The sequence below is a fragment of the Solanum verrucosum genome, unplaced genomic scaffold (assembly GCF_900185275.1).
Source record: "Solanum verrucosum unplaced genomic scaffold, falcon-dt-bn FXZP01000125.1, whole genome shotgun sequence".
Lineage (NCBI taxonomy): Eukaryota > Viridiplantae > Streptophyta > Magnoliopsida > Solanales > Solanaceae > Solanum > Solanum verrucosum.
The window spans coordinates 708,955-720,953 of record NW_026019923.1 but is presented as its reverse complement, the minus strand read 5'-3'; the positions used below and the strand labels follow the sequence as shown (position 1 = coordinate 720,953).

The window sequence follows — 11,999 nt, the reverse complement described above, 5'->3', positions numbered from 1 at the left end:
TAGCTCAGGCTTAGATAGTTTGTATAGTTAGCCAGAGATTTTTTTGTAAGCTCAAATGCCATATCTTGTAAATTTTGCATCTTCTTGATGCTGTTATTAATACTACTTATCTTATAAAAAAAAAGAAAGGTAACGTGACATGCTTTCTTTGTTCTTAAAAGGAAAACTCGATAGTTTGTGCACAAAAGAATTATGATGTAAAGGTAAGACGTGAATTCTGCAAGTTTTAAAACATTTATGTATTGAATGGCACCTCTATAGGAATATTATGTAAATTGGATATTGAGAAGGCTTATGACCATGTAAACTGGGAATACCTTTGGAATATACTTTCATGTATGGGATTTGGAAGGAAATGGATCAAATGGATGAAAGTCTGCATTTCAACTGTTAGATTCTCTGTTCTGATTAATGGATCACTAGAAGGTTTTTCCTAACTCAAAGAGGTCTTAGGCAGGGACCCCTGTCTCCTTTCTTGTTTATCATAGCCATGGAGGGTCTGAATAGTATGATCAAGGTAGCAAGAAGCACTAACTGTTTAAGAGGTTTTGAGGTGGGAACAAACTTAAATTTTGTCCCCAACTTGGAAGTCACACATCTCCAGTATGCAGATGATACTTTAATCTTTTGTGATGCTGATGAAGGTCAATTGTTGATCTTGAGATCAATCCTGGTGTTATTTGAAGGAGTCTCTGGTTTGCACATAAATTGGAGGAGGAGTTTGTTGTTCCTTATCAATGAGGTTACAAAACATGAGTTGTCTAAGATTCTGGGTGGGGAAGTAGGAGCTTTACCTACGACCTATCTTGGAATGCCTTTGGGAGCAAAATCAAACTCCATGAGCATTTGGAGCTCTGTGATTGAAAAGTGCGAAAAGAAGTTGTCTAGATGGAAGTCATAGTATTTATCATTAAGAGGAAGATTTACTCCATAAATTCAGTATGGGATGCTCTACCTACCTACATGATGTCCATCTTCCCCATTCTAGATGGTATCATTCAGAGGTTGGACAAGGCTAGAAGGGACTTTCTTTGGAAAGGAAATAAGGAAACTGATTCAATAGTACGTCACCTAGTTAAATGGAACAAATAGCTTTGGGGAAAAACACGGGGGGGGGGGGGGGGGGGTTGGCATTAAAAACCTTAAGTTACAGAGTAAGGCTCTCAGATTGAAATGGTTCTCGAGATATTCACAAGAACCTCAGGCGTACTGGAGTTAGGTTATCAAAATCAAATATGGCGAGGAGGATAGGTGGATGACAAAGGAAGTAATTACTCCATATGGGGTTAGTGTGTGGAGATCAATTAGAGTACTCTGGTCTTTTATGAAGAACCACACCAATATTAAAGTAGGAAATGATTACAAAGCATTTCTTTTGGGAGGATAAGTGGCTGAGATCAGATAGTTTAAAGGGTTGGGTTTGTTCCCTGAATTAGCTGGTATGGCAGTACAACAGGAAGTGAGAGTGGCTGACATCTGGACACAACAAGGATGGGACATTCAATTCAGGAGGAACTTCAATGACTGGGAAATTGATTTTGTCATTGAGTTCTTCGGAATGTTGGAGGAGTTTAAAGGTACTAGTGAAGAAGCAGATAGTCTGTGGTGGAAATTAGATAGCAAGGGCATATTCAAGGTGAACTTTACTTACAAGTTTTTGAACCAAGGAAACCAACTGACACCATGGAAGCATATATGGAAGACAAAATCCCCTTCAAAGTTGTCTGTTTTACTTGGTTATTAGCAAGAGAGGTTGTTTTGACACAAGAGAAACTCAAGAAGAGGAAATTCTCGTTATGTTCCAGATGTTACCTCTGAGGTGAAGAGGTTGAGATAGTTAGTCATCTATTTCTACATTGCAGGATAACTACACAACTATGGAGGATTTCTCTTAGCCTTAGGGGCATTTGCTGGGTCATGCCTAACAAAGTAACTCACTTGTTATATTGTTGGGAGGAAGCAAGAGTAGGAGCTGCAGACTGAGACAGATGGAGAATTGTCCCAGCTTGCATCTGGTGGACAATATGGAAGGAAAGGAATTCAAGATGTTTTGAGAGAAAAAATTGTGATCTACAGATGGTCAAACGAAATTGCATTAGACTTTTTTGTTTCTGGTGCAAGCCAATATACTTGGAGGATACTGACTCAATTATAGACAACCTAGGATCTTGTTAGGATTGTGAGTCAGTTTTTCAGTTTTCAGATTTTGTTGTAAATATGGTTTCAGTGCGGTTGCACTGAGTCTTCAACATACACAAATGTTACCTTCTTCTCAAAAAAGTAAAAATAAAAATGGCACCTCTGTATAGTTTCTATAAATAATTTGGGACTTTACTTGGCATAATAATAATATAAATAATTTGTTACTTTATTGCTACCAGGGGCGGACCTAGGTGGAGCCTAGGGGGTTCACCCGAACCCCCTCGTCAAAAAATTACACTATATATATAACATCAAATTCTGATTTTATGTGTGTATATATTAAAATGAACCCCTGAAAACAAAGGACAAACTTGGCTCAGTGGATAAGTGGTTCATGAAATGCCCCTTTGTCATGGGTTCAAATCCTACTGGCAACATTTTTTCCCTCTTTTTTTTTAATGCTTTGGAAAATGGAATTTTTGGGCTTAACCTTCTTCTTCCTTTTCATTATTTTTTCCTTTTATTCCATTTCTTCTTTTTAATTTGTTTTTGTTTAAATTTATTAGTCACATTCTTTTTATTTTTATATATTATTCTTTTTATTTCTATTATTCATTTTGTTTCAACGTAATTCTTTTTTCATATACATTTGAATAACTTTTTAAAAAAATGATGAATTATATTTAACTTGAAATTGAGATAGAAATATAATTTATTTTTAAAAAAAATGTAAATTAGATGTAATTGAATGAAGAAACTTAAATATCGTCAACATGCTTTTAAAAATATTAATTTATTAGAATTCATGAAATTTCTTTTATATTTTTAATTCTATTTTAGAGAGATGGAAACTAAACTTATTTGATTTATTCGTTATTTGTTTTTTTTTACAAATTATGACTAACCTCGTAAATTGAACTATATGAACTAAAAAAATTGACGATGCTATTTATTTATCTTCTGAATATGCATTATAATATTAGTAACTCTATTCTTACACACTTTTAGAGAATCTTGACGATTTTCATAGTAATATTTGATTGATTGGATACTAATTTAAAATTTTTAAAAAGTGAAATATAAAGTAAAACATTACAAAATAAAAGTATAAAAAGCACAAGAAATTTTAAGAATGCTCGATGGAGCATGATAAAAGTAAAAAGAAATGTTTAATACGCTATAATAAAGTGAGTTAAATTTAGCTTGATAAGGTAAATATCTTTCTTCCCCGTCTCGCTCCCTTTTTCATCATTTAATTTTCACGTGTTTTAGAAATTAACTTTTGTAATACAATCGATCCACTAAAATTCTTATCAATGCATCTTTGTCCTCGGTATTTTTGATTAGTTTAGTCTTTACTTTTATGAACCAATGAAATATCTATGATTCTTGTACAAAGAGTATGCCGAGAGGCTACTACGCTCACTGCGCATTACCATCTTAACTTCTTCTTTATACTTCGAACCCCCTGAGCAAAAATCCTAGGTTCGCCACTGATTGCTACCTTTTCTTCTAGTCCTTTATGCAGTCAAGCTTTTATTCTCATAATGAACTAGTTTTCTAAATAAAAGCAATTTTAATTTTACTTGATCTTCTCTAGAGATCTTTTTTTGTGCTCATGTCTGCATGCACACATATGCACATATAGATATTTTGTAAGGACATATATGTACATACATATGTATAAAGTTTAAGTTATGAACCAATATGATTTAAACTTTGTTGCAAGTTGTCCCAGTGTGCATTGTAGATTTGTGAATATTTCTTGAATATTTTAAGGAACACTTATGAAAGGTTGTTGAAGTATTCAAAATGTATGATGGAGGACAATTAAAAGAAAAATAAGCCGTTCACCTGTGGGTAATTGTCATTTGATACTCTTTTTTCATGCATGATAAACTTTTGTAGATCTCTATTATATTGTATTTCCAAATTACTTTTAGTTGCTTCAGGTTTTTTGTAGGTTTCTATAATATTGTATCCCATGCAGGTTCTTTAATAATGGTGGGGTTGCGTAAGTTGTCATATTGTGAGCATGTGCTAATGCATGGATCTGTACAGAGTAGTATTTTGATATATAAGAGATCGATGTTACTTCCTTTTCTGCAAGACTGACTATACATGACTTAATCAATCTTAAATTTCTCTGTTTGAATATTGTGTGGTTTTTTATTTGCTTTTCTAGGTACTTTTTTATCTGTTGGAGGTTTGAGAAGTACCTTCTGGTGTTTGCAGTTGAATATAGAATGCAAAGCTAATACTTCGGATGATTTCAACATGCAAATGGTACAACAGGTCTCCTTAGAGCGTGACACATGCCTCCATCCCGAGACTTTTATGGGCAAGGATGGGCTTTCTGGTGTGACACAACATCCTGCAGTGGCACTGTCAGTGATACCCTCAAAAGATCATCTTGCTTCACAGCAGTCTGTGCTGACACATGATCATGCAGTGACACAGCTGGTACCATCCTCCCAAGACCAGGTCATGCTTCAGCTGCCAGGTACGTCATGGAAATAAATGCTATATCTTAGCTGTTTTACTCTTGATCGTTCTCTAGTTGTGGAAGGTTAACTTGTCATTTTTGCTGCTGGGATATTAATTACTAATGCAGCCAAAAGACAGCCACGTCAATGGGCTGCATGGACACGTCAAGAGGAAGAAAGCTTTTTCTCTGCACTGCGACAAGTTGGGAAGGTAATTCACTATTTTGGTGTATATATAGGCATAAAGCTGGCTTCCTCTTTTGTTTTATTTTTCTTGTGGGATCAATAATTACTGTGGTTGCGGCACTTTCTTTTTCAGAATTTTGAGAAAATTACTAGTCGCGTGCATAGCAAAAACAAGGATCAGGTGATACATGGCGAGATGTATTTATTTATTTAATTATCCACATATCTTTTCTTCTATGCTTTTTGCTTCACTTATGTTTTCCTTTTTTTTTTTTTGAACATTTCTATTGCTTTGATTTGGCAGGTCAGACATTATTATTATCGTCTAGTGAGGCGTATGAACAAGTTGTTGGGTCCAGAACTTTGTCTTGATGCCAAAAATTCCAAGGATACTAATGCTGCAATGTTGCGATGGTATGTGGTAGCCATTACCTAGTCATTGATCTCACTCCCGGCTGTTTCAAACTGATGAAACTATTGGTCGGAAATTTTTTGTGCTATTTCATTAGCAGCACAACCCTCTTTTGGTCCATTTTTTATGACATAGAAGCAGGCTATGCATTAAATGTAAGGATGGTGTTGTGTGGTAAGAAATGAAGTTATGAGATCAGTGCTGTCCTTTTTTACGCTTTTAAAATATAGTATTATTTCTGTGATAATTATGCAAGGCATGCTATACTTGTATGTCTTTCCTAAGGTGAAGTAAACCAGCAATATATCTTATTTGCTGGTTTGGAGAAGTAAACCACAAACTTTGTCCTATTCACAACAAAATCTATTATGTTAACTTGGAGCAAAATGTAGCTTACTTGTGACACTTGTACATGTTTTTAGCTACTTCTAATGATATAGCTAAATTTGACTTTGTCTGTAGGTGGTCTTTACTGGAAAAATATAGCTGTAAAGCTTCAAAGCTTCATTTGAAACCACGGAGATTTAAAATATTTATTGAAACTTTGGTCAGTCAAGAGCTCAACTTTTCGTCCTTTATAACGCTCCATGTTTCAGCATGATTTCTTATATTTTTAGCTGGGACTGAAGTACATTATATTGTCATAAAGGAGAGTCAGCTGTTGAAAGACCGGAAAAAGAATGTAAGAAGGCGTCCTTCTCAAGGAGAAAGTAGTTCTACAGCTGCTGGATCTCCTTCAAGTCATGGCAGAGTGTCAACTAATGATAGTCGGACGGTTAAAGTGGTTCTTCTTGACAACCAGGACGTACAGAAATTTGGATCTGGAAAAGGCTCTTCTATAAAACGCCATGTCTCTATGGGTGTCAATAGAAGCAATGCAAAAGTAGACTCTTCTGTGAAAAATGCTAGACATCGCCGAAGGACAGGTTTGTTATTTATAAAGTTCATGAATGAATTGCATTTGTTGCTTCTTTGGCTTTTATGGTTTCCCTGCATCCATTTGCAAAGCATATGTTAGAGATACACATTGCTTCATATTGGATATGTTAGGGTATAAGTGGATTTTAAAGGTCTTAGGCTACTACTCTCATTCCGTATGTTTTGAGTTGGTTGCTCAGATTCTCTTACATGTAGGAAGAATTATTCTTGGTATGGACTATGGACTATGGACTATTATATAACAATGAGTATAGATGTTTACTTTTACATTGGAGTATTTGTTTTGTTCTCCTTACACTACTTCCAGATGGCTATATGGCATCATAAAAATATTTGACCGACATGTCATTACAGTGGAAAGCCAAACCATTGTCTTCCTCCCACCCTCCATACCTTAATTGAGATGTTCAGAGGAGTGTTATTAGTGATATTTCTATGACTGATATAGTCTGCCTTACTGCTTTGGGTTTTTTTCTTTTAATTGTTCTTTTGCTTTTCATTTTCCTAAATAACAAAACTATCTCTGAGCTCAAACCTCGGTTGTATTGTCTCTGGGTGGCAGGTTCTGCATCAACAGCTGCATACAAAAGGTGGGAGAAGGCTGCAATTGCTGGAGTTTCATTGGTAGCTGATGCTGCAGAGCATTTGGAACGAGCAACTATTGATAAAGATGTCGGACTGGTCCAGAATTCGCAGGGTGGGTAGTTAGTTGAAGCTTTCTTGTTTCCATTAAGGGTTGTTGGTTCCGTCAAATGCATCTAACTTCCAGCTATCCTTTATATGAATAACTTGCAGGTATAAATGGTTTTGAACATGTTGGCAAAAATGTGCATTCTTTGTCGACTTTATCCCAAAATCTGTTAAACGAGAATAATTTACAGAGTTGTATGAAACTCAAGCTCCAGCTGTTTCCTGTTGATGAAGGAACTAGAAGAGCCCTGGAAATGGTAGGTTAAGTAAATCTCTTTGCTGTTCTGTGATTAACTGGTTATAACATTTGATGTAAAACTTATCTGCTATCACTTCTCTTTCCTTTCTGCGTCAGGATAATCATAACCCTTACTTGGAGCTCACTCTAAGTAATCGAAAAAAGATGTCATCCGTTTTGGAGCATCTCAATCGTAAATGGGGAAGTTCGAGCATAGCAACTGGAGAACTGGTGCTTTTTCCTTACCATGTACAGATGGAAAACCTGGTGCAATCCCTGAGATGGACGAAAGATACTACACAAAGTGCGGCTGATGTGCATAATCTGATTGGATGCCCTCTAGTTTTTCGTCTCAGGTCCGTGTTTTACGTCTACCTTTTTATCCTTCAGAAGTTATCTCTACAATAGGTGTGGGACTGATTTATTTATCCTTCTTTTAGATATGGTTGGTTTCCAAATGCTGAGCTTGGAACGCCTCTTGAACTATTGTCATCTATCATTCCGTTTATGCAAAATATTAACCCTAACATCACAAATGAATATAATGCGGAAATACTAGCATCATCCCCTGGTAAACTTGTACGATTTTCTAAAGAACCACTAGCTTCTAACCCAAGAATGACTGTGACATCCTCGTCAATCAAGCTGTCTGGTGAGTCAAACTTGCAAGCAAGCATGGGTCTAAATACCTACACTTATGATCATGATGGAACTCTGCCATTGAATAGAAGGGAGAACGGGGATGCAACCACAGCAGAACAAACTGAGATGGTATTTTTTTTCTTTAGTTTCATTCTCATTCTGGCTTCATTTGCTTTATAGAAACTCAGAGAACTGGCAATTCAGTTGAATTCCTTTTTGCTCTTTTACTTTCAGCTTATCCTTGTGTTTGCTTTTATTGTCTGCATTTTTGAGTGATGAATAAAGTCATAGCACTCCTTTCAACGTTACCAATTTTTTTATAAAAAGGGTCATAGCACACCTTTTTGAAACTTACTGAGTTGTCCTATTACATGATGAACTTCAGCAAACCTGGTTTTGTCAACTTTATACGGGCTATTTCTATTCTTCTAGTATGCGGATTTCGCTCTAGGTGAGATATGTTGAAGACCACCTTATCTTGATGATGCAATAGCTTATTAAGGAAACAATTTTAGGTACAAATTTTTAACGAGATGGTTGGCATTGGGTTTTGGTCTAAGGTAGGAATCAAAGTAAAATCTGCTGGGAAATCGTGTCAAAGAGGATAAGGACTTCCATAGGAAGAAACCGCCTATTTGAGGTTGCATCCCAGGAGAAATCATTTTCAAATGAGGGCACTGATCATGAAGATATGCTGATATGATCAGGGACCAAATTATCGACAAAATTGGTCCAAGTAGAAAACCAGCTTACTTTTTAAGCTCACTGCTCTAAAAAGAGTGATTGAGGGGATCTAGGGATCCAAGTGTTATTCCCAATTTAGACTGGACTGATTCTCTGCTGCTGTCTTGAGAAGTTTGTCCCGTGAAAAATATTTTGTGAGTTAATTTTTACAGTCTAATTATTCAAAAGATTGCCCAAAGGCTAAAAGCCTGAGTAGTTTATCTGATATCTCTAAATGATCAGTAAAATCCCGACTGTAAAATTACCCATTGCAGAAGGAACAAAATTAGACAATAAGAAATTATCCCCTTTAGATCAGCTATTAAAGAACTGCGTACTCAGTTCCTGATTTAGTGAAACTCAAGAGATATTGTAATACATTCTTCACTTAGCTCTTGTTTGTCTGATCGGTAAATAAAGCTATCAGTTTCCAATTCATGCCAATACAATGATTATGTAAAACATGTTTTTACTTGTTGGGGAGAAACTGAAGTTCTATCTTCAAATGTTAAAGTTGAAGCAAATGGATTTTGAGGTTTTCCCTGTTTGATTCTTATTTCTTTTGGGGTGTGTGTTAAAGGGAAGCTTTGAAAGGATGTTGTATTGCATATCAATGAATTAGTTGTGAGTTGGTCATTATTCTATTCCTGAATTTTTACTGGCTTCCTATTAGCATGATATGCAGGGAAGCAAGGCCAGTGCTTTCTCAGCAGGGGATTGGGAAGATAGCCTTACCAACATAAGTGTTGGAGATCTTCTCTTTGATGCACCTGATGATGAGGAAACAGACTGCATTGACTCAGCTTTGTGCAGAAGCTCTCATTTTCTCTCACAGATGCCATTAAGCTGTGACTCGTTTGATGCTGCAATTGCTGCTCATATATATAAACATCAAAGCAAAGCTGATTCTCAGATGGCTCTTCCACCTCAAGCATCTTCCATTTGGAATGCTGAAGATACATGTGATGCTTTTGCATTTAAGAAAAATGTTGCTTTCAGTGACAAAGCGCAGTGTTCATCCAGCAATCTTGGTGCAGAGAATTCCCAGCGGATTGCTCAGTCATCTTCCCTAGTATTGGATGCAGGAATCAAGGTTTATGTCGAAGAGAATCTCATGAAGCATCACCTTGTGCTAGTTCGATATGGAGCGTATTCATCATTTTTATTTCTTTTGCAGGATTTGCCTGGGAACATGGAGTCCTTTACCGGTGAACCTGCTCATGATGACCCAGTGGATGAGTGTCAATCAGATGCACAAGCGTTGGATGGTTCTGCAAAGGATCTTAATGGGCTCTCTGGCATATATTGGGTAAATCTTTCCTGCCTTTCTGCTATTAGTGATGCTGCATCAGTTATATATATACAGCCATATAGTATGTCGGCTTTGAGGGCATGTGTTTACCGAATTCATCTCTTTCAACTCTGCAGACAGACTCTTTAGGACCGCTAGAACTGGACGCCCCTTCATGTAGATATCATAGTGAAGACATAACTCTGAGTGATAGTCTTGGTGGTTTTAACCGCCTCATAGTTAACAGTCTGGATGCATTCCAAAATTGCTCGTTCTTTGGGTTGGACAAGAAAGAACCTGGATCTACTGTTGTTGAACCTGTAAAGACTTCAGATTTAAAGATCGGTTCTGAAGTCTAAGCTTCTCGACTTAAAAACTTAGTTCAGCTAACTTATAGGTGTGTCACAACAATCTCAAGTCCAGAACTTCGTGCATGTGTGCAACGCGCAAGTATGCATAGCGCTTGAAAAGAGAAAAAGCGTTGAAATGGGACAAACGTTCCCTCTCTAATGTACAAAATATAACTCTTGAGAGTACTTCAGGTGTCTCTGGATGTGTACATTGTGTAGAATTTTATGTGCAGCACGTAAAAATGCCAATTTATTTTTGTTTTTTTGACTCATAGATGTTGCAAATTCTCAACTTTGGCATAACAAGGTTTGATATTGATATTATACAATCGACAACCAAAACAATGTGAAAGTTTATAAATAGACATGGGAAACCAAAATTTCAAAATATGTTACCATACTTCAATTTTGACTCTTCTTTTATTAGAATTATACTCCATATAATGTTTATATACCATACATTACTGTCAAAGGATATGGTGCATGGGATGAGATGGTTCCTTGTGCAAAGGTTTTGCTTTCGAATCTCAAATATGATTTTTTTAGTAGGGTGTGCTTTTCTCTAGTGGGTTCTATGCTGACATGAATTTAGATTAGTCGGGTTTAAAATGTGGGTATGGATATGGATATGAAATCAAAAGAATAAAAATATACATTCAGATGTCACTCCTTGCTAGATATATAATAACAAGGTTATTAATAAGAAACTTATAAAAGTTGTTTAGCAATATAGTGTTAATAAGAAAATTACAAAAGTTGCAAAGGTAAAGAAAATTTGAATTCTTAATTTAAAAAGAGGGTCTATTTAAGTGCAATATTTAGCAAGACAGGGTTTAAATTCTTTTAGGACAGATACAAGAGAAAGAATACAATTTGAATAACACTTGTTCACGTTAAGGCTGGGACCGTTTCATAAAGATACCAACACCTTTTTCGTATTCAACAAAGTTGTAATTTTCTTTTGATGAAGACATAATAACACATGTTTACACTATCTTCCATAGACTAAATATAATTTTTTTAGGTAATTAAATCCCATTTTAAAAAAAAAACATATTTTGTTTTTACTAGTGGGATAATTTTTTACCCCTTGACAAATTTGATGTTGAGATAATGTTCAACTGCCTAAATTTATATTTTCTGTGAAATAATAAAGGACAATAATTTGCCGGCAGGGGTCAATTTTTTATCTATCAGAAAGTTACATTTTATTGTCTTATTATATACTTTAAGCAATCCCTCAGACTCAATCAACTAGAATTAGGTGTGCATCTATTCAAAATTTTAATTTGATTGAGTTCGACCTTTATAATTTGTAATATTAAATATATTATATTTCCAAAATTATAAATTCAAAATATAATGTTTATTAAATTTTAGTGATTCTTTTATTTAAACATTTGATAATTAAAATTACTTGATTCAATTAGGAAAGAATTGCTTCTTATCAGAAATTTCGATTCTTTTATTTGGAGGGTATTCTTGTAAACAAATCTAGTGAAAACTAGGTGGGGTCGATATCTCAAAAAGATTAGAGCATGTGCCTACAAACCAATAGGTCCAAAATGAAAGTAGCTTTTCCTCTAGAGTAGGAAATTATGATTGAGATCAAATTCAAGGCTCGAACGTCTATCGTTGATTAAGAGTTACTATAACAAAATAGCTTTTAACGGTAATAAATGTCTACATTATCAAAAATTGTTAAAATCTTTATTGTCATTAGTTTGCCATTTGATTTAGTGTCGCTATAGGCTTTAGAGACATTTACAAAAAATGTTAATAATCACTAAAAATACATATTTAGCGGCAATTAAGCTATTACCGTCAGCTAAAGATTATATTTAAAGTAGTGAGTGTAGAAATCTCATTCATCTTATCACATTTAAAAAAAAAGTAAATC

At 35.2% G+C, this 11,999-nt stretch overlaps 1 protein-coding gene across 1 annotated transcript; it reads left to right on the top strand.

Annotated features, from left to right (window-relative positions):
* Positions 1 to 4,043: 4,043 nt before the first annotated feature.
* On the top strand, positions 4,044 to 10,365 carry LOC125824104 (TSL-kinase interacting protein 1). Its single transcript, XM_049503461.1, has 14 exons — positions 4,044 to 4,204; positions 4,328 to 4,645; positions 4,757 to 4,839; positions 4,948 to 4,995; positions 5,119 to 5,228; positions 5,689 to 5,773; positions 5,876 to 6,152; positions 6,728 to 6,862; positions 6,961 to 7,112; positions 7,211 to 7,449; positions 7,534 to 7,864; positions 9,132 to 9,551; positions 9,636 to 9,767; positions 9,887 to 10,365. The coding sequence occupies exons 1-14, from the start codon at positions 4,144 to 4,146 to the stop codon at positions 10,106 to 10,108; spliced, it is 2,613 nt and encodes an 870-aa protein (XP_049359418.1). The 5' UTR covers positions 4,044 to 4,143; the 3' UTR covers positions 10,109 to 10,365.
* Positions 10,366 to 11,999: the final 1,634 nt, after the last annotated feature.

What these genes read in the sequence shown, in the direction of transcription:
- LOC125824104 (XM_049503461.1), top strand. Translation starts at nt 4,144, where the DNA reads ATGGTGGGGTTGCGTAAGTTGTCATATTGTGAGCATGTGCTAATGCAT. An exon ending in AATGCATGGATCTGTACAGA is followed by an intron (nt 4,205 to 4,327) that starts GTAGTATTTTGA and finishes TTGCTTTTCTAG; the next exon opens with GTACTTTTTTATCTGTTGGA. An exon ending in CACTGCGACAAGTTGGGAAG is followed by an intron (nt 4,840 to 4,947) that starts GTAATTCACTAT and finishes TTTCTTTTTCAG; the next exon opens with AATTTTGAGAAAATTACTAG.